This window comes from Taudactylus pleione, unplaced genomic scaffold (genome assembly GCF_031769625.1).
Source record: "Taudactylus pleione unplaced genomic scaffold, aTauple2 ptg000747l, whole genome shotgun sequence".
NCBI lineage: Eukaryota > Metazoa > Chordata > Amphibia > Anura > Myobatrachidae > Taudactylus > Taudactylus pleione.
In genome coordinates, this window is record NW_028285149.1 from 54,971 (window position 1) to 81,645 (window position 26,675).

Here is a 26,675-nt window from a genome sequence, read left to right on the forward strand (position 1 = left end):
TGGGTTCGGTAACGCACAGAAGGGATTGGGGTGCCTGTCAGGGCTGCGGGGATCAGTAACGCACAGAAGGGATTGGGGTGCCTGTCAGGGCTGCGGGGATCAGTAACGCACAGAAGGGATTGGGGTGCCTGTCAGGGCTGCTAGGATCAGTAACGCACAGAAGGGATTGGGGTGCCTGTCAGGGCTGCGGGGATCAGTAACGCACGGAAGGGATTGGGGTGCCTGTCAGGGCTGCGGGGATCAGTAATGCACAGAAGGGATTGGGGTGCCTGTCAGGGCTGCGGGGATCAGTAACACACAGAAGGGATTGGGGTGCCTGTCAGGGCTGCGGGGTTCAGTAATGCACAGAAGAGATTGGGGTGCCTGTCAGTGCTGCGGGGATCAGTAACGCACAGAAGGGATTGGGGTGCCTGTCAGGGCTGCGGGGATCGGTAACGCACAGAAGGGATTGGGGTGCCTGTCAGTGCTGCGGGGATCAGTAACGCACAGAAGGGATTGGGGTGCCTGTCAGGGCTGCGGGGATCAGTGATGCACAGAAGGGATTGGGGTGCCTGTCAGGGCTGCGGGGATCAGTAATGCACAGAAGGGATTGGGGTGCCTGTCAGGGCTGCGGGGATCAGTAATGCACAGATGGGATTGGGGTGCCTGTCCGGGCTGCGGGGATCAGTAACACACAGAATGGATTGGGGTGCCTGTCAGGGCTGTGGGGATCAGTAACACACAGAAGGGATTGGGGAGCCTGTCAGGGTTGTGGGGATCAGTAACGCACAGAAGGGATTGGGGTGCCTGTCAGGGCTGTGGGGATCAGTAACGCACAGAAGGGATTGGGGTGCCTGTCATGGCTGCGGGGATCAGTAATCCACGTAAAACTGAAATTCCTGGTTGTAATGGATGGAGCGGCGCACCCAGCGTCAGTGACCTCCAGCCCGGCGCCGCAGCGAGGCTCTAAGTCGGACGCCCGCTGAGATGTTATTACCAGCGGGCGCCCGGCTCCTTCCCTTCAGCGCCGCGTTAGCCGGAGGCTGGAGCTCTCTTCATGCGCACTATGGGTCATGACGTCTCTCCCATAGTACCGAGGAGCAGCTGGGCGGACAGGATGGCGCGGATGCAGGAGCGGGGATTAAGGTAAGTGGTATTATTTGTACAAGCGGCACTACAGGGGCATTATATCGGGGCACTACTACAGGGACATAACTATGGGGGCACTATTACAGGGGCATTATATGGGGGCACTACTACAGGGGCATTATATGGGGGCACTACTACAGGTGCACTATATGGGGGCACTATTACAGGGGCACTACTACAGGGGCATTATATGGTGGCACTACTACAGGGGCACTATATGGGGGCACTATTACAGGGGCACTGCTACAGGGGCACTATATGGGGGCACTTCTACAGGGACATAACTATGGGGGCACTGCTACAGGGGCATAACTATGGGGGCACTCCTACAGGGACATAACTATGGGGGCACTACTACAGGGACATTTCTATGGGGGCATTGCTACAGGGGCATAACTATGGGGGCACTGCTACAGGGGCATAACTATGGGGGCACTGCTACAGGGGCATTACTATGGGGGCACTGCTACAGGGGCATTATATGGGGGCACTACTACAGGGGCATAACTATGGGGGCATAACTATGGGGGCACTATAATGGGGGCACTACTACAGAGGCATAATTTTGGGGGCACTGCTACAGGGGCATTACTATGGGGGCACTGCTACAGGGGCATTACTATGGGGGCACTGCTACAGGGGCATTATATGGGGGCGCTACTACAGGGGCATAACTATGGGGGCATAACTATGGGTGCACTATAACAGGGGCTTAACTATGGTGGCACTACTACAGGGGCATAACTATGGGGGCACTGCTACAGGGGCATAACTATGGGGGCACTACTACAGGGGCATACTATGGGGGCACTACTACAGGGGCATTATATGGGGGTACTACTACAGGGGCACTACTACAGGGGCATTATATGGGGCACTACTACAGGGGCATAACTACAGGGGCATTATATGGGGGCACTACTACAGGGGCATTAATATGGGGGCACTGCTACAGGGGCATAACTAGGGGGGCACTACTACAGGGGCATTATATGGGGGCACTACTACAGGGGTACTATACGGGGGCACTATTACAGGGGCATAACTATGGGGGCACTTCTACTGGGGCATAACTATGGGGTACTACTACAGGTGCATTATATGAGGGCATTACTACAGGGGCATTATATGGGGGTACTACTACAGGGGCATAACTATGGGGGCACTACTACAGGGGCATTATATGGGGGTACTACTACAGGGGCATAACTATGGGGGCACTACTACAGGGGCGTTATATGGGGGCACTACTACAGGGGCATTATATGGGGGTACTACTACAGGGGCATAACTATGGGGGCACTACTACAGGGGCATTATATGGGGGTACTACTACAGGGGCATAACTATGGGGGCACTACTACAGGGGCGTTATATGGGGGCACTACTACAGGGGCATTATATGGGGGTACTACTACAGGGGCATAACTATGGGGGCACTACTACAGGGGCGTTATATGGGGGCACTACTACAGGGGCATTATATGGGGGCACTGCTACGGGGAATAACTATAGGGGCACTGCTACAGGGGCATTAATATGGGGCACTGCTACAGGGGCATTAATATGAGGCACTGCTACAGGGGCATAACTAGGGGGGCACTACTACAGGGGCATTATATGGGGGCACTACTACAGGGGCATTATATGGGGTTACTACTACAGGGGTATAACTATGGGGGCACTACTGCAGGGGCATTATATGGGGGTACTACTACAGGGGCATAACTATGGGGGCACTACTACAGGGGCATTATATGGGGGCACTACTACAGGGGCATTAATATGGGGGCACTGCTACAGGGGCATTATATGGGGGCACTACTACAGGGGCATAACTATGGGGGCACTATTACAGGGGCATTATATAGGGGCACTACTACAGGGGCATTATATGGTGGCACTACTACAGGGGCACTATATGGGGGCACTATTACAGGGGCACTACTACAGGGGCACTATATGGGGCACTTCTACAGGGACATAACTATGGGGGCACTGCTACAGGGGCATAACTATGGGGGCACTCCTACAGGGACATAACTATGGGGGCACTACTACAGGGACATTACTATGGGGGCATTGCTACAGGGGCATAACTATGGGGGCACTGCTACAGGGGCATAACTATGGGGGCACTGCTACAGGGGCATTACTATGGGGGCACTGCTACAGGGGCATTATATGGGGGCACTACTACAGGGGCATAACTATGGGGGCATAACTATGGGGGCACTATAATGGGGGCACTACTACAGAGGCATAATTTTGGGGGCACTGCTACAGGGGCATTACTATGGGGGCACTGCTACAGGGGCATTACTATGGGGGCACTGCTACAGGGGCATTATATGGGGGCGCTACTACAGGGGCATAACTATGGGGGCATAACTATGGGTGCACTATAACAGGGGCTTAACTATGGTGGCACTACTACAGGGGCATAACTATGGGGGCACTGCTACAGGGGCATAACTATGGGGGCACTACTACAGGGGCATACTATGGGGGCACTACTACAGGGGCATTATATGGGGGTACTACTACAGGGGCATTATATGGGGGTACTACTACAGGGGCACTACTACAGGGGCATTATATGGGGCACTACTACAGGGGCATAACTACAGGGGCATTATATGGGGGCACTACTACAGGGGCATTAATATGGGGGCACTGCTACAGGGGCATAACTAGGGGGGCACTACTACAGGGGTACTATACGGGGGCACTATTACAGGGGCATAACTATGGGGGCACTTCTACTGGGGCATAACTATGGGGTACTACTACAGGTGCATTATATGAGGGCATTACTACAGGGGCATTATATGGGGGTACTACTACAGGGGCATAACTATGGGGGCACTACTACAGGGGCATTATATGGGGGTACTACTACAGGGGCATAACTATGGGGGCACTACTACAGGGGCGTTATATGGGGGCACTACTACAGGGGCATTATATGGGGGTACTACTACAGGGGCATAACTATGGGGGCACTACTACAGGGGCATTATATGGGGGTACTACTACAGGGGCATAACTATGGGGGCACTACTACAGGGGCGTTATATGGGGGCACTACTACAGGGGCATTATATGGGGGTACTACTACAGGGGCATAACTATGGGGGCACTACTACAGGGGCGTTATATGGGGGCACTACTACAGGGGCATTATATGGGGGCACTGCTACGGGGAATAACTATAGGGGCACTGCTACAGGGGCATTAATATGGGGCACTGCTACAGGGGCATTAATATGGGGCACTGCTACAGGGGCATAACTAGGGAGGCACTACTACAGGGGCATTATATGGGGGCACTACTACAGGGGCATTATATGGGGGTACTACTACAGGGGTATAACTATGGGGGCACTACTGCAGGGGCATTATATGGGGGTACTACTACAGGGGCATAACTATGGGGGCACTACTACAGGGGCATTATATGGGGGCACTACTACAGGGGCATTAATATGGGGGCACTGCTACAGGGGCATTATATGGGGGCACTACTACAGGGGCATAACTATGGGGGCACTACTACAGGGGCATTATATGGGGGCACTGCTACAGGGGCATTAATATGGGGGCACTGCTGCAGGGGCATAACTATGGGGACACTACTACAGGGGCATTACTATGGGGGCACTGCTACAGGGGCATTTTATGGGGGCATTACTATGGGGGCACTACTACAGGGGCAGTATATGGGGGCACTTCTACAGGAGCATTACTATGGGGGCACTGATACAGGGGCATAACTATGGAGGCACTACTACAGGGGCATTATATGGGTGCACTGCTACAGGGGCATAACTATGGGGGCACTACTACAGGTGCATTATATGGGGGCACTACTATAGGATTTCCTTCCTATCAAATCAAGGGGGTAACGTCTGCGTATCTAAACATATTTTGGGGTAAATGGTAAAAAAGTTTCCTGACCCCTGGGATAACCGGTTACTGTGTTTCTCTCTCCCTAGGGCTCTGTCTTCACAAGGTGTATGCGGGTCCATGTTCTATGGTCTCCCCTCTATTCTCACACCCACTGCATGCTGGGAGCTAGATTGGGATCAGCTGGAAGCCAACCAAGAGAAGTTCCATGCACTGTGCCACAGCCTGCAGGTATGTGTCAGTATGGTACGTGCTCCCTAATGTGCCACAACATGGACTTACTGTATATCTTTGTGGTTTTCCCATTTACTGTAAGTAACCTTGAAATAAATACTTGAATTATTGCATCAATCCTGGTGAATGTTTCAGCCAATGACCAATCTGGGAGAAGGGTTAGACTTCGCCGAGCCAATCAATCAGGACTAGATTTGAATAAACCACTGCTCATGTGTGCTTCATATTTCCCTTAGTCATTCAAATGAGAAAAGTGGTCAGTGCTAGTGGTGTGCAGCCACAGACATACTTATAGCACAGGGGTATGCCACAGACATGCTTATAGCACAGGGGTATGCCATATTCATGCTTATAGCACAGGGGTATGCCATGTTCATGCTTATAGCACAGGGGTATGCCATGTTCATGCTTATAGCACAGGGGTATGCCATGTTCATGCTTATAGCACAGGGGTATGCCATGTTCATGCTTATAGTACAGGGATATGCCACAGACATGCTTATAGCACAGGGGTATGCCATGTTCATGCTTATAGCACAGGGGTATGCCATATTCATGTTTATAGCACAGGGATATGCCACAGACGTGCTTATAGCACAGGGGTATGCAATATTCATGCTTATAGCACAGGGGTATGCCATATTCATGCTTATAGCACAGGAGTATGCCATGTTCATGCTTATAGCAGAGGGCTATGCAATGTTCATGCTTATAGCACAGGGGTATGCCATATTCATGCTTATAGCACAGGGGTATGCCACAGACATGCTTATAGCACAGGGGTATGCCATATTCATGCTTATAGCACAGGGGTATGCCATATTCGTGCTTATAGCACAGGGGTATGCCATATTCATGCTTATAGAACAGGGGTATGCCACAGACATGCTTATAGCACAGTAGTATGCCATATTTATGCTTAGTAGCACAGGGGTATGCCATATTTATTCTTAGTAGCACAAGGGTATGCCATAGTCATGCTTATAGCACAGGGGTATGCCACATTTATGCTTAGTAGCACAGGGGTATGCCATATTCATGCTTATAGCACAGGGGTATGCCATGTTAATGCTTATAGCACAGGGGTATGCCATGTTCATGCTTATAGCACAGGGGTATGCCATATTTATGCTTAGTAGCAGGGTAGCTTTCACCATAGGGAGTAATGTATTATCTAACACAAATCCCTGCCTACTAAGTAATTTCCCCCCCCCCCATTTCTGAGAAGATGCCTCCCCATCACCAAATGTCTCCCCTGCCACTTACTGAGTAGGTGACTCCCCTGATATCATGTGTACCCCATACCTCATGAGAAGGTGGATCCCCTGCCACTTCCTGAGTGACTACCCTGTCTACTGCGATGTCTCCCCTACCACCGTGTGATTGCTATGCCTATTGAGAAGATGTTTTGTCAGCAACCATGTATCTCCCCTACCACAGAGTGATTCCCATACCTACTGAGATGTCTACCATACTGTACATACTGAGATCTCCCCAGCCTACTGAGATGTCTCCCCTACCACCATATGCATCCAATGCCTACTGAGATGTGTCCCCTACCACCATATGCATCCAATGCCTACTGAGATGCCTCTCCTATCACTATATGCATCCAATGCCTACTGAGATGTCTCTCTGTACATGAAATGGACATGTCTCAATGTCACCTGGGTGTACACATGTAATAGAAACCTCTTGTGAAGTGTTGTGGACATGTAGTCAAAGTTGCCTCCTATTTGTGTGTATGTTGACGTCATTTTACAACCAGCATGGGGTAGGTGTAAGTGCTGTAACTAATACTAATGATGACAGTTGCACCCAGCATGGGGTAGGTGTAAGTGCTGATATTAATGATGATGGCAGCACCCAGCATGGGGTAGGTGTAAGTGCTGATATTAATGATGATGGTTACACCCAGCATGGGGTAGGTGTAAGTGCTGATAATAATGATGACAGCTGCACCCAGCATGGGGTAGGTGTAAGTGCTGATGCTAATGATGACGGCTGCACCCAGCATGGGGTAGGTGTAAGTGCTGATGCTAATGATGACGGCTGCACCCAGCATGGGGTAGGTGTAAGTGCTGATACTAATGATGACGGTTACACCCAGCATGGGGTAGGTGTAAGTGCTTATACTAATGATGACGGATGCACCCAGCATGGGGTAGGTGTAAGTGCTGATACTAATGATGACAGTTGCACCCAGCATGGGGTAGGTGTAAGTGCTGATACTAATGATGACAGTTGCACCCAGCATGGGGTAGGTGTAAGTGCTGATACTAATGATGAGAGTTGCACCCAGCATGGGGTAGGTGTAAGTGCTGATACTAATGATGAGAGTTGCACCCAGCATGGGGTAGGTGTAAGTGCTGATACTAATGATGACAGCTGCACCCAGCATGGGGTAGGTGTAAGTGCTGATACTAATGATGACGGCTGCACCCAGCATGGGGTAGGTGTAGGTGCTGACACTAATGGTGATGGCTGCACCCAGCATGGGGTAGGTGTAAGTGCTGACACTAATGATGATAGTTACACCCAGCATGGGGTAGGTGTAAGTGCTTATACTAATGATGATGGCAGCACCCAGCATGGGGTAGGTGTAAGTGCTGATACTAATGATGATGGTTGCACCCAGCATGGGGTAGGTGTAAGTGCTGATACTAATGATGATGGTTGCACCCAGCATGGGGTAGGTGTAAGTGCTGATACTAATGATGACAGCTGCACCCAGCATGGGGTAGGTGTAAGTGCTGATACTAATGATGATGGTTGCACCCAGCATGGGGTAGGTGTAAGTGCTGATACTAATGATGACGGATGCACCCAGCATGGGGTAGGTGTAAGTGCTGATACTAATGATGACAGTTGCACCCAGCATGGGGTAGGTGTAAGTGCTGATGCTAATGATGACGGCTGCACCCAGCATGGGGTAGGTATAAGTGCTGACACTAATGATGATGGTTACACCCAGCATGGGGTAGGTGTAAGTGCTTATACTAATGATGACGGATGCACCCAGCATGGGTTAGGTGTAAGTGCTGATATTAATGATGATGGCTGCACCCAGCATGGGGTAGGTGTAAGTGCTGATACTAAAGATGATGGCTGCACCCAGCATGGGGTAGGTTTAAGTGCTGATATTAATGATGATGGCTGCACCCAGCATGGGGTAGGTGTAAGTGCTGATACTAATGATGACGGCTGCACCCAGCATGGGGTAGGTGTAAGTGCTTATACTAATGATGACGGATGCACCCAGCATGGGGTAGGTGTAAGTGCTGATACTAATGATGACAGTTGCACCCAGCATGGGGTAGGTGTAAGTGCTGATGCTAATGATGACGGCTGCACCCAGCATGGGGTAGGTGTAAGTGCTGACACTAATGATGATGGTTACACCCAGCATGGGGTAGGTGTAAGTGCTGATATTAATGATGATGGCTGCACCCGGCATGGGGTAGGTGTAAGTGCTGATACTAATGATGACGGCTGCACCCAGCATGGGGTAGGTGTAAGTGCTGATATTAATGATGATGGCTGCACCCAGCATGGGGTAGGTGTAAGTGCTGATACTAATGATGATGGCTGCACCCAGCATGGGATAGGTGTAAGTGCTGATACTAATGATGACGGCTGCACCCAGCATGGGGTAGGTGTAAGTGCTGATACTAATGATGACGGCTGCACCAAGCATGGGGTAGGTGTAAGTGCTGATACTAATGATGATATTTGCAACCAGCATGGGGTAGGTGTAAGTGCTGATACTAATGATGATGGCTGCACCCAGCATGGGGTAGGTGTAAGTGCTGATACTAATAATGATGGCTGCACCCAGCATGGGGTAGGTGTAAGTGCTGATACTAATGATGATGGCTGCACCCAGCATGGGGTACGTGTAAGGGCTGATACTAATGATGATGGCTGCACCCAGCATGGGGTAGGTGTAAGTGCTGATACTAATGATGATATTTGCACCCAGCATGGGGTAGGTGTAAGTGCTGATACTAATGATGATGGCTGCACCCAGCATGGGGTAGGTGTAAGTGCTGATACTAATGATGAAGGCTGCACCCAGCATGGGGTAGGTGTAAGTGCTGATACTAATGATGATATTTGCACCCAGCATGGGGTAGGTGTAAGGGCTGATACTAATGAAGACGGCTGCACCCAGCATGGGGTAAGTGTAAGTGCTGAAACTATTGATGACGGCTACATCCAGCATGGGGTAGGTGTAAGTGCTGATACTAATGATGATATTTGCACCCAGCAGGGGCAGAACTATGGGAGACAATGGAGGCGCCTGCCGCCGGGCTCCAGCTCTGAAGGGACACCTCCTCCATTGTCCACAACATATTCACCCCACTTAGGGCTGTAACTATGTACTTGGAGTGTATCCTCACAGCTGCCCAATACATGGCACCCCTTCCCGGCCCTTGAGAAGCCACCATACACTCGTGAAGAGCTCCATGTCAGACCATCAGCTGCTGCCTTCGTCTATCTATAGCCTGTCTGCATGTGAATTGTTACATTACAGTGTCAGTGGCTGTGATGGGGGGCACCAAATTATAATTTGCCTCCGGGCGTCTGGGATGAAGTTACGCCACTGGCACCCAGCATGGGGTAGGTGTAAGTGCTGATACTAATGATGACGGCTGCACCCAGCATGGGGTACGTGTAAGTGCTGATACTAATGATGACGGCTGCACCCAGCATGGGGTAGGTGTAAGTGCTGATACTAATGATGACAGCTGCACCCAGCATGGGGTAGGTGTAAGTGCTGATACTAATGATGACGGCTGCACCCGGCATGGGGTAGGTGTAAGTGCTGATACTAATGATGACGGCTGCACCCGGCATGGGGTAGGTGTAAGTGCTGATACTAATGATGACGGCTGCCCCCAGCATGGGGTAGGTGTAAGTGCTGATACTAATAATGACGGCTGCACCCAGCATGGGGTACGTGTAAGTGCTGATACTAATGATGATGACGACTGTATATGGACCTATGTGTCACTCAGAATTAGTCCCTATATGTCTATCCTTTTGGTAACATAATTCCTCCTCCCTCAATGATGTACAGTAGCTCTCGGGTGTCTGTACCTTTCTACACACTGGGCCTGATTCAGAGGCGCTCGCAAAAAGCGAGCGCTCGCTCTGAATCAGGGTGGGCGCTGGTTTTTTTAGGAGCAGCCTCCTGGCCACTCGCATAGCTGTGGGTGACCACCCACAGCTATAGCGAGCGGCCATGATGATGGTCGCGATGGTCAAGACCATTGCGACCATCGGGCTTGCGACGAGACCCTTGTGGTAGGGTCTCGTGGCCGCAAACCCCAGAGAGCTACTGGCTCTAATAGAGCCGGAAGCTCTCTCACTGACATCACTGGTGATGTCAGTGGGGCCGCCCACAAACGGCAGGCGTTCGCTTGGGAACGCCTCCATTTGTAAAGCCACTCCCCGGCCACGCCTACAAAACGGGTCGAGCTGTCAATCAACATCGACAGCCGCTCCTTTTGTAGTGAGTCCCGGAGCGAGCGCTTTTTGCGCTTACTCCGGGGCTCGCGCACGCTGTGCGTGCGCACTGGGCCACCATCGACCTGCTTGCGAGCACAATGCGCTTGCGAGCGGTTCTGAATCGGGCCCACAGTTCTCCTGTTAATGCTAAGCAGAATTCCATCCCGTGTATACAGAGGTGCTTGTAGTATACATTTATGTTGCTGGATTTGTTATATTTTATTTTAAAATGTGTCTCTTCCCTTTTGTCTCTCTCTTGCTTCCACCGTCCGTCCCCCCACTCCATCATTGTGTGTCTCCCAGTCCCAAGAGCTGTCTCTTCTTGCCTACACTACTCTGCGCTGTCTCTCTTGGGCACCTCCTGTCTTTTCCCATGTCATCGTATCGCCGTCTGATTCTGCGGCTCTGCTCCTGCGTCCAGTGGCTGTGAGAGAAATGGTTCTCCTGAAACCGCTTCTGCATAACCATCAAGTGACTGACAAGGCTCTTCATCGTGCTCAGGTACTACAGTATGATCAGTAAATGCACTCCACATGGGAAACCACTAAACACAGCCAGGCAACACCAGGTACATGCACAGCACACAGCCAGGCGGATCTAGAGAACATTTAGTGTACAGCCAGGCGGATCTAGAGAACATTTAGTGTACAGCCAGGCGGATCTAGAGAACATTTAGTGCACAGCCAGGCGGATCTAGAGAGCATTTAGTGTACAGCCAGGCGGATCTAGAGAGCATTTAGTGTACAGCCAGGCGGATCTAGAGAACATTTAGTGCACAGCCAGGCGGATCTAGAGAGCATTTAGTGTACAGCCAGGCGGATCTAGAGAACATTTAGTGTACAGCCAGGCGGATCTAGAGAACATTTAGTGTACAGCCAGGCGGATCTAGAGAACATTTAGTGTACAGCGAGGTGGATCTAGAGAGCATTTAGTGTACAGCCAGGCGGATCTAGAGAGCATTTAGTGTACAGCCAGGCGGATCTAGAGAGCATTTAGTGTACAGCCAGGCGGATCTAGAGAACATTTAGTGTACAGCCAGGCGGATCTAGAGAACATTTAGTGTACAGCGAGGTGGATCTAGAGAACATTTAGTGTACAGCCAGGCGGATCTAGAGAACATTTAGTGTACAGCCAGGCGGATCTAGAGAGCATTTAGTGTACAGCCAGGCGGATCTAGAGAGCATTTAGTGTACAGCCAGGCGGATCTAGAGAACATTTAGTGCACAGCCAGGCGGATCTAGAGAGCATTTAGTGTACAGCGAGGTGGATCTAGAGAACATTTAGTGTACAGCCAGGCGGATCTAGAGAACATTTAGTGTACAGCCAGGCGGATCTAGAGAGCATTTAGTGTACAGCGAGGTGGATCTAGAGAACATTTAGTGTACAGCCAGGCGGATCTAGAGAACATTTAGGACCTCATTCATACCCGCTCGCAAGCGGGTCGATGGTGTTAGGGTGATGAGGCTTCCTACCCCTGGATCATGGTATGAGAAACACTACTCCTGTGCTTTATTAATGTTCCTTCCAGCCGGCTGGGGAGATGAGAAAAACTCAACACACACTGTGATGAATCCACTCAGCTCTCAGAGGTACATCCTCTTTGAGTCGTCTTTTATAAGTTCAGAAAACTGCTGTCACAAACATTTGCCAAAAATGGTTTGACAGAAAAGAATTCATATGATTGGTTTAACAAGTACAAAGGATGTGTCAATGCGTCTTCAGTTTGTCTTTTTTTTTCAAATCAATATCTCAAAAGAAATGAGAAAACAGAATGTCCTTTATAGGCGCACAAATACAAATAACGCATAAAATATAACCTTTATTGGTATATATTAAAACCTTATTATGTGAAATATAGTTAAAATAATATAGATAGAAGAAATAGTGAAAAAAGATAGAATGTGAAATAAAATATCAAGACACTTGACTCACTGAGTGCTGCTATTCATATTATTACTATGATATTAGAGAATCTATGTCTCTTTTATATAGTAGTAAATCATAGACCTTATAAGCCTTCACAGTAAATAATCGTTACTCAATATGTCTTATATTATTGTATATTCTGAAACATACCATAATATGTATTATAGTTGAATATATGTAACTTATATAGACTTGGTGATTATACCAGCTCAATTGCACTACTATATATTCAATCAATACAATACATGGATTCCTTGTTTCAATATTAGATACATAATGGTAACCATATTTCTATGTGTTGCGGTTGAACAGTTGTGAATATTAATTATAGTTACTGCGTATTATATTCAACTCCTTCCTAGCTATGCTAATACACACTGTGTTGGAATTTAATTAATATATACGCACTATCAAACTGTCAATTCAATTATGTTCACCCTCATATATCATTGTGATATCGTGCGTATCATAATATGCACATGTATTAACATAAGATAAAGGTCCTTTGGGTAGAACCTAAATAAGCTAATTAGAGATCTGAAATGATCGTATTAGAGTATTATATAGAATTTCTGAGGGTATAAGATAACCGGTCAGAGTAAATGTTGATCATACTATATTGCTTAATGGTTAATTGATGTTCTCCATTAGAAACTAAACTCCTGTATTACTGATATATCAGGTCTCTCAACTACTCATTACAGGTGTAGCGGTAAGATACTAATCTTTATGATTATAAGATAACAAGTAGTCACGTATCTCCTCTGAGCCTTTGACAGGTTTAGCAATTATGTAGCAACATTCAGTTATATTGTAACCTGCACCTGATCTCCAGCTAATTACACAACACGAGATACAATGGAGATGGCTGGTAATTAACATAAAGCGTAGTATAATCACATGTGATCCTATTTTTAAAGGAGAATGCCTGGAATTAATCATCAGACAACGTGCAGTCTCAGATTGTTCACAACATATATATTAAATATACTCAAATCCGATATGATAGTGTTAGGTTCAATTAAAATTATTTGACAGTTTATGATTGTATATGGTTCACATACACTTAATGGATTTCACCAAGTATATGGTGGTGTTCACATATACAGAGCAACGAATCTCCAGCTGGTCATTCAATGTTTAATACATGGAGTTGCCCATTAGTGATCATAGAACAGTGTGTAATATTGACAGAGCATTAAACACATAGCACGAGGAAGTGCCAACAGTAACTATATATCAATGTCCGTTTATAAATAAACCACAACACATTCGGTGGATATGAAATTCAGGCTACGGTCATTTGAACTACTAATAGTTCATATTAATTGCAGCGCAGCATCAGCGGTCAGCGCCTAAAAACGCCAACGTACGTTTCACAAAAGGCTTTGTCAAATAATTTTAATTCTCCTTTAAAAATAGGATCACATGTGATTATACTACGCTTTATGTTAATTACCAGCCATCTCCATTGTATCTCGTGTTGTGTAATTAGCTGGAGATCAGGTGCAGGTTACAATATAACTGAATGTTGCTACATAATTGCTAAACCTGTCAAAGGCTCAGAGGAGATACGTGACTACTTGTTATCTTATAATCATAAAGATTAGTATCTTACCGCTACACCTGTAATGAGTAGTTGAGAGACCTGATATATCAGTAATACAGGAGTTTAGTTTCTAATGGAGAACATCAATTAACCATTAAGCAATATAGTATGATCAACATTTACTCTGACCGGTTATCTTATACCCTCAGAAATTCTATATAATACTCTAATACGATCATTTCAGATCTCTAATTAGCTTATTTAGGTTCTACCCAAAGGACCTTTATCTTATGTTAATACACGTGCATATTATGATACGCACGATATCACAATGATATATGAGGGTGAACATAATTGAATTGACAGTTTGATAGTGCGTATGTATTAATTGAATTCCAACACAGTGTGTATTAGCATAGCTAGGAAGGAGTTGAATATAATACGCAGTAACTATAATTAATATTCACAACTGTTCAACCGCAACACATAGCAATATGGTTACCATTATGTATCTTATATTGAAACAAGGAATCCATGTATTGTATTGATTGAATATATAGTAGTGCAATTGAGCTGGTATAATCACTAAGTCTATATAAGTTACATATATTCAACTATAATACATATTATGGTATGTTTCAGAATATACAATAATATAAGACATATTGAGTAACGATTATTTACTGTGAAGGCTTATAAGGTCTATTATTTACTACTATATAAAAGAGACATAGATTCTCTAATATCATAGTAATAATATGAATAGCAGCACTCAGTGAGTCAAGTGTCTTGATATTTTATTTCACATTCTATCTTTTTTCACTATTTCTTCTATCTATATTATTTTAACTATATTTCACATAATAAGGTTTTAATATATACCAATAAAGGTTATATTTTATGCGTTATTTGTATTTGTGCGCCTATAAAGGACATTCTGTTTTCTCATTTCTTTTGAGATATTGATTTGGTTCTATTGGTTTGTGTCCCAGGCAGCACCCCCAGACAATTAAAATGTGTGTGAAATAGTCAATTGGGGTTTCATCATAATAGTTAGTGCAGTGGTTCCCCTCCCCTTTCCCGTCAAAACTGAATTTGTGTCTTTTTTTTTCACAGTATCCAGACTTAGGGCCAAATGTAATGGGGTGTCTGTTTTGGTAAATTGCGAGTTTGGTGCTAAACTCGCAATTTTTCACAACTCTCCAATGTAATAGGGGGTCTGTTCACTAAAACTCACATTTTTCAGTGTTACTAAAACTCTCCATTCTCAAACTCGCATCCAGATGTTTTCACATTGAAAACAATCAACTCGCCCAATGTAATAGTAATAGGGTCTGTTTCAGACTCGCAAAAAAAAGTTTACCAAAAGTCCCCAAATAATAGACCTGCTTCAGGCTAGCGAGTACATCCTGAGCAGGTCAGATTAACACAGAAACATGCACATATCCATGAGATATGTACATGTTTCTGTGTGTACTTATGTAAAATGTGTTTAAATTTATAAAAAATTACGTGCACCCCCTCCCCAAAAGCATAACCTGCCCCGGGCTTTATAAAGCCTGTTCTGGTTCAAAAAATACAGGGGCCAAAATGCGTAGGGGGCCCCTGTATATTAAGAACTAGCACAGGGCTTTGTTGAGCTGGTTCTGGAAAATCGGGACAAAACAAGTAGGGGTCCCCTGAAAATTCCTGAACCAGCACTGAACTCTGGTTAGCGGGGGGATAATGCCACAGCCAGGGAAAACCTTTCACCGGTTTCCCCGGCCAAAGCATTATCCCTGACTGCTAGTCAGTCCACGGTGTAAGTTTGTTTATTTACGTATTTCTTTAGTTATGGGACTACAAGTGCCAGCGGGCCCGTAATGCCCCGATTGTCGACTTATCAACAGTGATAGAGAGATCATGTTGGTAACTGTTGTTGGCCGGTGGAAATATAATTAATTCTGTTTTAGAAATATTAAGTTTCAGGTGGCGAGATGACATCCAAGATGAAATTGCAGAAAGACATTCAGTGACACGGACTAGTACAGTTGGTGATAAATCTGGGGAAGATAGGTAGATTTGAGTATCATCCGCATACAGATGGTACTGAAATCCAAAAGAGCTGATTAGTTTGCCAAGAGAGGAGGTATAGATTGAGAATAACAGAGGCCCTAACACAGAGCCTTGAGGTACTCCAACTGATAGAGGTAGCAAAGAGGAGGTAGAATCAGAAAAACGAACAGTGAAAGAGCGATCAGATAGGTAGGAAGAGAAGCAAGAAAGAGCTGTGTCCTTAAGACCTAGGGATTGTAATGTTTGTATGAGAAGAGAGTGGTCAACAGTGTCAAAAGCAGCAGAGAGATCTAGAAGAATTAGAAGTGAGTAATGGCCTTTAGCCTTGGCAGTGACCAAATCATTTACTACCTTAGTCAGTGCTGTCTCTGTGGAGTGTTGGGAACGGAATCCAGACTGAAGTGGGTCCAATAGGTTGTGTGAGTTAAGAAAGTGTGTGAGGCGGGTGTAGACAAGTCTCTCAAGTAGCTTGGAGGGGCATGGGAGCTGGGAGATAGGACAGTAATTTGAGAGAGTGTTGGGGTCAGGGTTTTGTTTTTTCAGAATTGGAATAATCACTGCATGCTTGAACAGTGATGGAAAGATGCCAGTAGAGAGAGAGAGAGATTACAGATTTTAGTTAGGGTTGGGATAAGCACAGGAGACAGATCTTTACTGATTTGTGAGGGTATAGGATCTAGAGGAGAGGTAATAGAGTAGGAGGATGAGAAGAGGGAAGATACTTCATCTTCATTTGTGAGATCAAATGAAGAGAATGTGCCAGAGGATACAGGTAGCGAATTGAGCAGGTCACTAGCTGAGGAAGAGCATACCATTTCATTTTGGATCTCATCAATCTTGTCCCTAAAATAGGAAGCAAAATCTTGTGCACAGATAGTAGCAGGTGGTTTGGGTGATGGAGGGGTAAGAAGCAGTTTAAATGTATTAAAAAGTCGCTTGGGGTTAGAGGCTTGAGCAGAGATAAGAGATTGGAAATATGTTTGTTTGGCAGTGTCCAGAGCAGTATGATAAGAGTTGTAGATAGTCTTATATGTGAGGAAGTCACTTGGAGTATGAGACTTTCGCCACTGACGTTCTACTTTACGTGAGAGTTTTTGTAGATGCCTTGTAAAGCTAGAATGCCACGGTTGACGTCTAAGTTTACATGGTGTGTGATGGGTAGCTGGAGCTACTTCATCGAGGGCTTTTTCTAGAATCTGGTTTAAGTGTGATGCAGCAGTCTCAGGAGAAGTGAATGTAGAAATTGGTGAAAGTTGTTGTAGAGAGGTAGATAGTTGATGAAAGTTAATAGCATTAATATTTCTGCGGGTTTTAGGAGGTTTGGTTGATTTCACTGACATTGAGGTTGATGTAATTGAGGAGAGTGTGCAGGTGATAAGATTGTGATCTGATAGAGGGAGAAGAGCATTAGTGAAATCAGAGACTGAGCATAGTCTGGTAAATACAAGAACAAGGCAGTGGCCCTCCTTATGAGTAGTGGAGTCAGTCCATTGGGAGAGGCCAAGAGAGGAGGTTAGAGAGAGTAGTTTGGAGGCATGAGGAGATTGTGGACTGTCAATGGGGATATTGAAATCACCCATAATGATGGTGGAGATGTCAGAGGATAGGAAGTGAGGAAGCCAGGCAGAAAAATGTTCCAGAAATTGTTGAGGTGGCCCAGGTGGGCGATAGATAGCTGCAACTCGCAGAGAGAAAGGGGTGAAAGTCCTGACAGAATGCACTTCAAATGATGTAAATGTGAGTGAAGGTACCTGTGGGAGAACTGTGTATGTGAAAGATACAATTACCAGGCCTGGAGGTGTGTGAGAAGTGTAGGTTACCATGTGAGAGTGCAGCAGGGGAGACAGTGTCTGATTGTGTAAGCCATGTTTCTGTTATTGCCAGAAGATTGAGGTTGGTTGAAATAAAGAGGTTGTGGATGGATGTTAGCTTATTGCAGACAGAGCGTGCATTCCATAAGGCACATGTTAGTGACTTGGATGGTGAGGGGAGGCACGCAATGTTTATGAGGTTAGCTGGATTTATAGCTCGTTGTGGGTGTGGCATGTGGGTTGGGCCTGGATTTGGTGCTATGTCACCAGCTAATAGATGTAAGCATCATTCATCACCTGAATACCAAGAATCCCGGCGCATCTTTCCCTAGAAAGAGGGGTTTCTTCCAACATCAGTACTACAGAAAACACATTTCTTCTCAGGCGTGATCAATGTAATTCTTTCACACGCTGAACACTTTTCCCACTCGGAGGCTCTCAGCTTATGTGTGACAGAGAGAGTCCCTACAGGTGCAGATGCTTTATTTACCATTTTCCTGATATTATAAGATATATAGCAATTCCACAAAATGAGCAAAATTAATACAATGATTATAACGATTCCTGGATGAATGAGACCACTAAACATCCTTGTGACTGAAGGTGAGTTACCTGTGAACACATCCCACCAATGGTGCTGTAAATTATCTTTTAATTGTGTCGCTATTTCCACCAATTTCTCTGCTTCTACAACTGTCTGCATTTGTGCATGATGGCAGAATAGTTACTATGGCATTAATAATACTTTGGAGATTAACTGTAAAGTTATGGGGAGGTATCTCAGTCACCTGAAATTCAAACTGTACATCTTCTTGTCTCTTCGCATAGAACACATAAGTAATGTTCTTACACCTGGTGTGTAACGTTAAATAAGCATCCAGAAAAAGGATTTGGTAAATTATAGAGGGAAGTTGTATTCATATCATATGTGACTAGGCATACAACCTGAGGCTCTGCCTCTATAAACATATCCACCTCTTTATCATGCAATTCCCAGTTGCATACACTGGTTGGGTGTTCTAACTTACGAGGCTCATATAGCTGTGTTTGCTGAGGACATACTAATCCATCATCGGTATCAGTACATAGGGATAAGTCATGTGTCCTATTACTGGTGTCTATGGGCTCTATTTATTAACATTATTTTTACTAAAATAAAGTGAAAAACTGTGTTTTCACACCCTTTTCACATTATTTTAGTATCACCTATAGTTATTACAGGGCAATTAGAGTAGAATTAGTAAAATTCTACTCCAACCCCTAAGTATCACTTATTTTTAGTAAGCAGATCGCATTTCCCATAATTGTAATGGGAAATGTGATCCGACCAGAGTTACTAAAAATAAATTGTAAAAAAATACCGGGGGAAGCCCTGTGATAATAACGCCACCTGGAGGTGGCGTTATCCAGTGTCTCCCCCGGTTACCGGGCTCCCACTCTGCTCTAACGGGGAGAGCAGAGCCCAGAGCCGGTACCAGTAATCAGCTGTGTGGTCTAAGCAGACCGCAAGCTGATTGTTGTAAAAAAAAGAAGAAAAAAAATTGAAACATTTTTTTTTACTTACCCGAATCCAGGGACCGGTGATCGGGCCTCCGGTGATGGCTCCTCTCCAGTCAGCTGGTCTCCCACAGTGCACTGCTGCCCGGTCATCAGGTGATCGGGCCCCAGTGCAGTATGGGAGATCACCTGATCGGGAAGCCCGGAGAAGATCACCGGAGGCCAGGAGGATGCAGGTAAGTGTAATGAAGGGAGGGGGGGGTCGCGGGGGGGGAGGGGGGGTCGCGGGGGTTAGCGTCGGTGGGGGGTAGCAGCGACGGTGGGTCGGCGCATGCGCGGGCTCTTAGTCACTGTATTTTTTCAGAGAATACCGCGACTAGAGTGCGGATGGGATCCGCAGGGACAGAGCTTTATCGCAAGCTCTGTCCCTGCAAGAGATTTATAGTAAATCCCTGTGATATTGCCTGAATTCGCAATGCGAATTCACTCTGTAATATCACACTACAATCTGCATTCAGTATGCGGATTGTAGTAAATAGAGCCCTATGTGTGTACCTCTCATCTGGGGAGACCACAACCGAGTGCCTCCAGTAGTTGTCCACAAGGGGACTGGTAAGATCACATCACCTGTCTCTGTGTGACATTATACACATGAACTTCACCCGTGCAAAAGTTGTCAGTACACAACATCTTCTTTCCCTGAACTTGTATCCATAACAAAGAAGATATATTAAACACCCTTCTGTATACTTGTTCGTTACCTGTCATTAACTGTGTTTGTGCTTTACCCTTTTGCATATTTTGATGCATGGTTCTGAGAGAACATTCTGTCCAATTAAACAGTTCAGAAACATTTGTTGACGGGTAAAGTTTGTTAAACAATGTGCTATTGAACACCTGTAAATATTCATTATCCCAAGATATACTGGCCTGTAATGGGGTAAATACTGTAGGCATCCATATAGCTTGCATTGTAACTAATCTTCTCATATCTTCTCCTGCATTACTCATTTTGCTGGCTAAAGTTTCTATATCTATACTATTAAGTAACCCTATACCTGTACCTGATGCTCCTAGCAATGTATCATACCATTCTCTTTTGTTTGCTATAGCATTTTGGATCTGGGGGGAAAGAAATATTAAATCTTAATATAGTGGTTTGTCTTTGGGTACCCACATTTACACAAGTGGAGGGAACTTTAACTAGTGAGTCATTCCTTATAGTGAGCTTGCTATTTAGGACGTACATCCTTGTCATTATTACTGAATTATTTGGTAATTGCGTGGTATTAGTGCAAACTAGCACTACACCTCTTTCTATAGTTGTTGGGCTTCCTATGGGTATACCAGGGTCCGTACTATTGACAAACTGAATACCCTATGCCCACGTTTTCTTAAATACTTTATAGCCCGTAAACTTATCAGTACGACACTTAATTTTTATTCCACTTATGATAGTAATATTAACATGCTCCCTCGGTGCCCAGTAGAGATGCCTTATATTATATTGCCCCAAACTTTTTACAAATATCGAACCTCCTGACCAGGTTACATTAAATCTGTGTAACTGGTAAGTCTGGTTACCATAAACTACCCTAGAGTACTCTATTTGACCTCCTGTTGTCCCCTGGTGTGTGTGCAATACCCTTAGACTAAGTATAGCCAACATTATTACACAAAAAGGATTCATGATGGTGGTTCAATCTTGACCGTCAACTTCTTGCAATGTGAGGCGTGTATCCACGTGCTCTTTCCTCCAATTTTCACTGAAGTTGGTGTAGTCAACAGAACCTGATATGGACCATCAAATCTTGGCTCCAGAGACTTTCTGACATGTTTCTTAGTGTATACCCAATCACCCGGTTCCAATGAATGTACACCAGGTACTGCTTCTGGGTCTGGAAGGGAGGAGAAAACTAAAGAATGGATGTTATTCACTTGATTACAAAGAGTAGCTACATAGTCTGTTAAATCTGCATGATTGTACTGCAACTGATTGGGGGGAACTAACACCCTGTCTTAGGAGGTCTTAAGAATAGTATCTCATAAGGTGACAGCTTATGTTTCTTACTGGGGGTGGTTCTTACTGAATATAAAGCTATGGGCAGACAGTCCACCCATGTCTTGCCTGTCTGTGCCATCATCTTTTGTATCTTTAGTTTGAGGGTACCATTTAGTATCTACATGCCCACTGGCCAGTTAGAGAAGAGGTCTGTACAAACAAGGGCGTACTCATATGTTCCCACCCTAGGCAACTGAATATAGTCTATCTGCAGTCTCTGAAACGGGTATAATGGCTTTGGTGTATGTCTCTGTGGTACTTTTACTGTCTGTCCTGGATTGTGTTTCCCACACACCTGGCATGATACTACGTACGCTGTAGCTGCTGCATTAAAGCCTGGTGCTATCCAGTGCTGGAGCACCGTGTGTACCATGGCCTCCCTTGAATTATGCACTGGACCGTGGGCCAGCTGGGTCATCAGGGGACATAAGGCCCTTGGGAGGCACAACCTGGTGGCTTTAGCCCAATGCATATAACACAGGTGGCTCCCTCTTTCTCCCAGCCTCTCTTTTCGCCTTCTGTGGCATGTTCTTGAAACTGGTGTAAAGCCTATATGTCCATGGGGTCTTTCTTTGTGTCTGTTTCTATACCATAGAGGGCTGGGATAGGTAACAGGGCAGCTTGCTTAGCCGCAGCATCTGCTTTGGCATTCCCCTTGGCCTCAGCTGTTTTCTCCTTGGTGTTGCCTACTCTACTTGGAAGCTGTAAGGCTGCAAACAACGATCTAATGAGCTCAGCATGCTTAATGGTTTTACCAGCCGAGCCCATAAAATCCCTACTCTTCCACTTCCAGGCGTACCTGGAGTCAGTGTAAATGTTTGCTGTCTGATTTTCAGCCATTATACATGTCTCAGTGAGTGCCCTCAACTCTGCTTCCTGTGCTGAGCAGGAAGGTGGGAGTGGTTGCTGAATCAATACCTCATCTAAGGTGGTGACTGCATACCCTGTTCTAGAGCCATCTACAACAACTCCCAGTCTGGATTAGATAAGGGAACATCTGTCACATTTTCTAGTTCCTTCATTTCCATTTTCATAAGTTCAAGACAATCATGGTCAGAAAAATTTTGATTTGTATTTTTATGTGACTGTATTTGCAGTACATTATCCCCCTCATCATCCTCACTGTTGTGTTCCTTATTGCCGTTACCTGGTATGTTATCAACAGGTGTATGTATGCCTCCCTCACTATTCCCCTCTTTTGAATCCTGCGTTGGAAGCAATGTAGCAGGATTCAACACTGTGCACCTCTTAATGGTCACATTGGTAGGGCTTAGTAGGGCTACCTCATACTTGGTTAACCTGGCTGCAGAAAGATGCTTAGTTCTGCCCTGGTTAAGTATTTCTGTTACTGAGTGGGGAACCTGTATGATCAATGAGTGGTCCAGCACTAAATCTGCTGCCTTGTCTTTAAGCATAAGGTTTAACAGCGCTTCACAGGGGAATGTACACGGAAAGATATATAGGAGCTGCTTGACAAGTGAGAAGTCCTTATCTCGCGAATGTGATTTATATTTAGAGAACAATATGTCAAGCGCTACACCTATATCAATGAATCTGTCTAGGAAATTGTAAATGTTGCTGCTGATCAATACCTATATATGAGTTGTAAATATTAACTCATATATCACAGGTTCTCAAACTCAGTCCTCAGGACCCCAAACAGTGCATGTTTTCCAGGTCTCTCACTGAATCACAAGTGAGATAATTAGCTCCACCTGTGGATCTTTTAAAATTTGTCAGTGAGTAATGAATGCACCTGTACACCTGCTGGGTGAACTGCAAAAAGTGAACTGTGTGGGGTCCTGAGGACCGAGTTTGAGAACCCCTGTCATATATACATACTGTAGATGAACATATATGTGACACAATCATAAATACCTTTTAATATTAAAGCGTATAAACAAATGGTATCTCAAAAATCACACTTCATGAAACACAAGTCGCTTGACTTTCATGACTTATGATAAAATAAAGAATAAATAGGCAACAATGCTAGCAGCAATCTAAATTGATGCATGTATTGCCAGTGATTATGGCATGTACAATCTAATGTCTTTATACCCAGTCTATGAGGGGGCCACGGCGTCCCGTGACCGCTCTGAATGACTCTCTAACCACAGTGTGGAAGAAGTAAAATTCCAGTGCACAAATGAATAGTCTCTGTATCTGTATCAGTTGCCCGGGGAAGCTTCAGGCTGGGAGGGGGGACGAGTATCAGCGTGATCAGTCAGTTATCCCGGACCTTCTACTCTTTAACCATAGCTGCAGCTGCTCTTATACAAGAGGGTGCTCCTTTGATTATACTATCAAGCTGCAATGAATAATGTGCCAGGGGCCGCTGTTTACCCCCATGTTCCTGCACTAATACCCCTTGAGCATGTCCTTGTGTTTCATGACAGAATAGCATAAAAGGCCTGTCATATCTGGGGAATCCTAGTGCTGGTGCTTGGGTAACTGCAGTTTTTATCTACATAAAAGCTTTTCTTCTGTTCTGATGTTAACGTTACTGTTTTGTCTTTTGTATCTGTCAACGCATCATAGAGGGGCTGCATTATGAGGGATGCGTTGGCAATCCATTCCATCAATACCCTGTTAATCCTAGAAATGCTCTGAGTTGCCTGGTGGTAGTGGGCTCTGGCACTTTCTGTATAGCTGATATCTCATCTTGTGTTAAATGTCTTGTACCTTGAGAAATACAATGTCCTAAAAAGGTGACTTGTGCTTGAGCTGTTTGCAATTTTTCTTTTGACACTCTGCAATGTTGTTCACACAGAAAAATAAGTAATGATTTGGTTTCACTTTGACACTGTCCCTCTGCACACAGGAGCAAATCATCCACATACTGCAACAACTGGGTGGTCTCAAACTGTGGTCTCCACCCTTGCAGTATGATGGACATAGCCTCTGTAAATGCAGATGGAGAGGTTGCCCATCCTTAGGGTTATCTAGTCCAGCAATACTGTTTGCCCATACTTGTAAAAGCTAAATAAAGCTGACACTCTGATGTAAGAGGTACAGAAATAAATAAATTAGCCAAGTCTATTACTGTGAAATGAGTTGCTGTTGCTGGCATTTGGTTTAATAAGGTGAGTGGATTAGGCACTATAGGTACGTCCACCACCAACCATTTGTTTACCTCTCTTAGATCATGCACCATCCGGTATTCCTGTTTACCATCTGCCCCCACCTTCCTTTTTACCAGAAATAACGGGGTGCTCCATGGGGACCTACATTCTCTTATAACCCCTGTTTTCTGATATGCAGCAATCTGCCGCTGTATGGCCTTTCCCTCATCTCTGGTCAGTGGGTATTATTTAATCTTTACTGGCACTACACCTGGTTTTAAGGTGAGTGTAACCAGTTGTACATCCAGTAATCCCACATCTGTGTTACCCTTAGACCATAATTTTTCAGGGACTCCTGAAAGCCAGTCAGGGACCATCACTTCTATCTGTGTCTGGTGTTGCAGCAAATATACTGCTGCTGCTAGCTGACATTGAAGATCCTGCCCTGTACTTCCTTTCAGTATTACATTACCATCCCTGTACTCAATGGTAGCTTGTAATTCATTAAGGATATCTGCTCCTAACAAATTAACTTGACAGGATGTGGAGGTCAGGAATTCTACAGGGACTTTAATTTCTGCTGACCCCACTGCAACTTTTATGGGCTTTACTAACATGTAAGGATACGGTATGTCCTGTTAGTCCTGTTCCAGGAATTGTCTGATTTGTTACATATTTCTTGGGAACATCTTCTGCCCTTAAAACGGTACGGCTTGCGCCAGTGTCTATTATACAGTCAATTTGTTCCCCCCCAGGTAGTGTCAATTGTATTATTCCCTTGGGACCTGAGGTATTAATAATGGATTGTGGGGGACCTGACACTGGACAGCCTATTTCCTATGGGCTATGTGCTGTTTGTACCCTTACTCCAAACTGCTCCCTTTTCTCTGCCCATTCCTTATATTCTGACGATCCCTTTTCATGTGCCCTGCTTTATGACAGAAGAAACATAACCCTTTCCTTTTTGCTTCTTAAGGTGATACTTTCCTATTATCTCTGGTCTGTCTATACTGATTGTGGGTTCTTACTCTTATCATAACTGCTGCATTCTGGGGATTTGGTTCAAACACCTCCTGTGTAGTTACAGGATAAGCCTCCACAGATGTGTAGATCTGTTCACCCCCACAGTGTTCACAGCCACAAGGTTCATCATTAGTGCCTGTGGCTTCTTGCACACCTGTGTCTTGTATCTGTTTTTATTAAACATCCAAGGCATTAAGGTGCCTGACCATCCTAGGGCTGAAATTTCCTCCTGCATAAGGCAGTGGAGGAGCTGGTGGTGTAACTGGTGATAAGTGTGGAGGTGATGGATAATGAGGTGATCTGGTTAAGCCTTGTTGATCACAGGGTTCCCCTGGCCAGGACACTTGATTCCCACAAAATGGACAATTAGTGTTAGCATTAGGTACACATTTACCACCTCCTGGGCATTTCCTGCCATCCCTTACTGGTGTGGTAAATGGAGCCAAACTTGGGTACTTTGGGCTTAAATCAGGGGCTGTTAGTGATGCCTGTTGATTTACAAAAGGGATTACTGGGACAGGCTTCACAGTATTTGGACCACAATCTTCCATAAACTCAGTGTCTTGTGTTACCTCCTGTTCTTTATGTATTTCTTTGGCTACCTCTAACCAGGCCTGTACTTGCTTGCCTACTTTCTTACACTCCATCCAAGCCTTGTTTTCTTTTGCAAAGGTTTCCCATCTTACAGGATCCAGGGAAGCCACACTGGGCATCCCTGCTTTCTGTAGTACCTTTTGAATATCTTTATGTGCACTTTTCCCCTCCCTGGATTCGACTAGATCCGCAGGAGCACATGGTAATTCTTTTACCATGCCTTTACTGCCTTGAGCCCCCATTGTGGGTTACCGCTCCTAGGGCCTGATTCAGACCCACTCACGAGCGGCTGTCCGCTCGCAAGTGGG

The 26,675-nt window shown here is 45.5% G+C and overlaps 1 protein-coding gene across 1 annotated transcript in view; it reads left to right on the forward strand.

Annotated features, from left to right (window-relative positions):
• Positions 1-26,675, forward strand: part of M1AP (meiosis 1 associated protein) — a 97,925-nt gene that overhangs the window by 40,268 nt on the left and 30,982 nt on the right. Inside the window, exons 6-7 of the mRNA XM_088457222.1 lie at positions 5,127-5,268; positions 11,089-11,286. Of these exons, the coding sequence (XP_088313348.1) occupies positions 5,127-5,268; positions 11,089-11,286 (340 nt within the window). The remainder of the gene's footprint in view (positions 1-5,126; positions 5,269-11,088; positions 11,287-26,675) is intronic.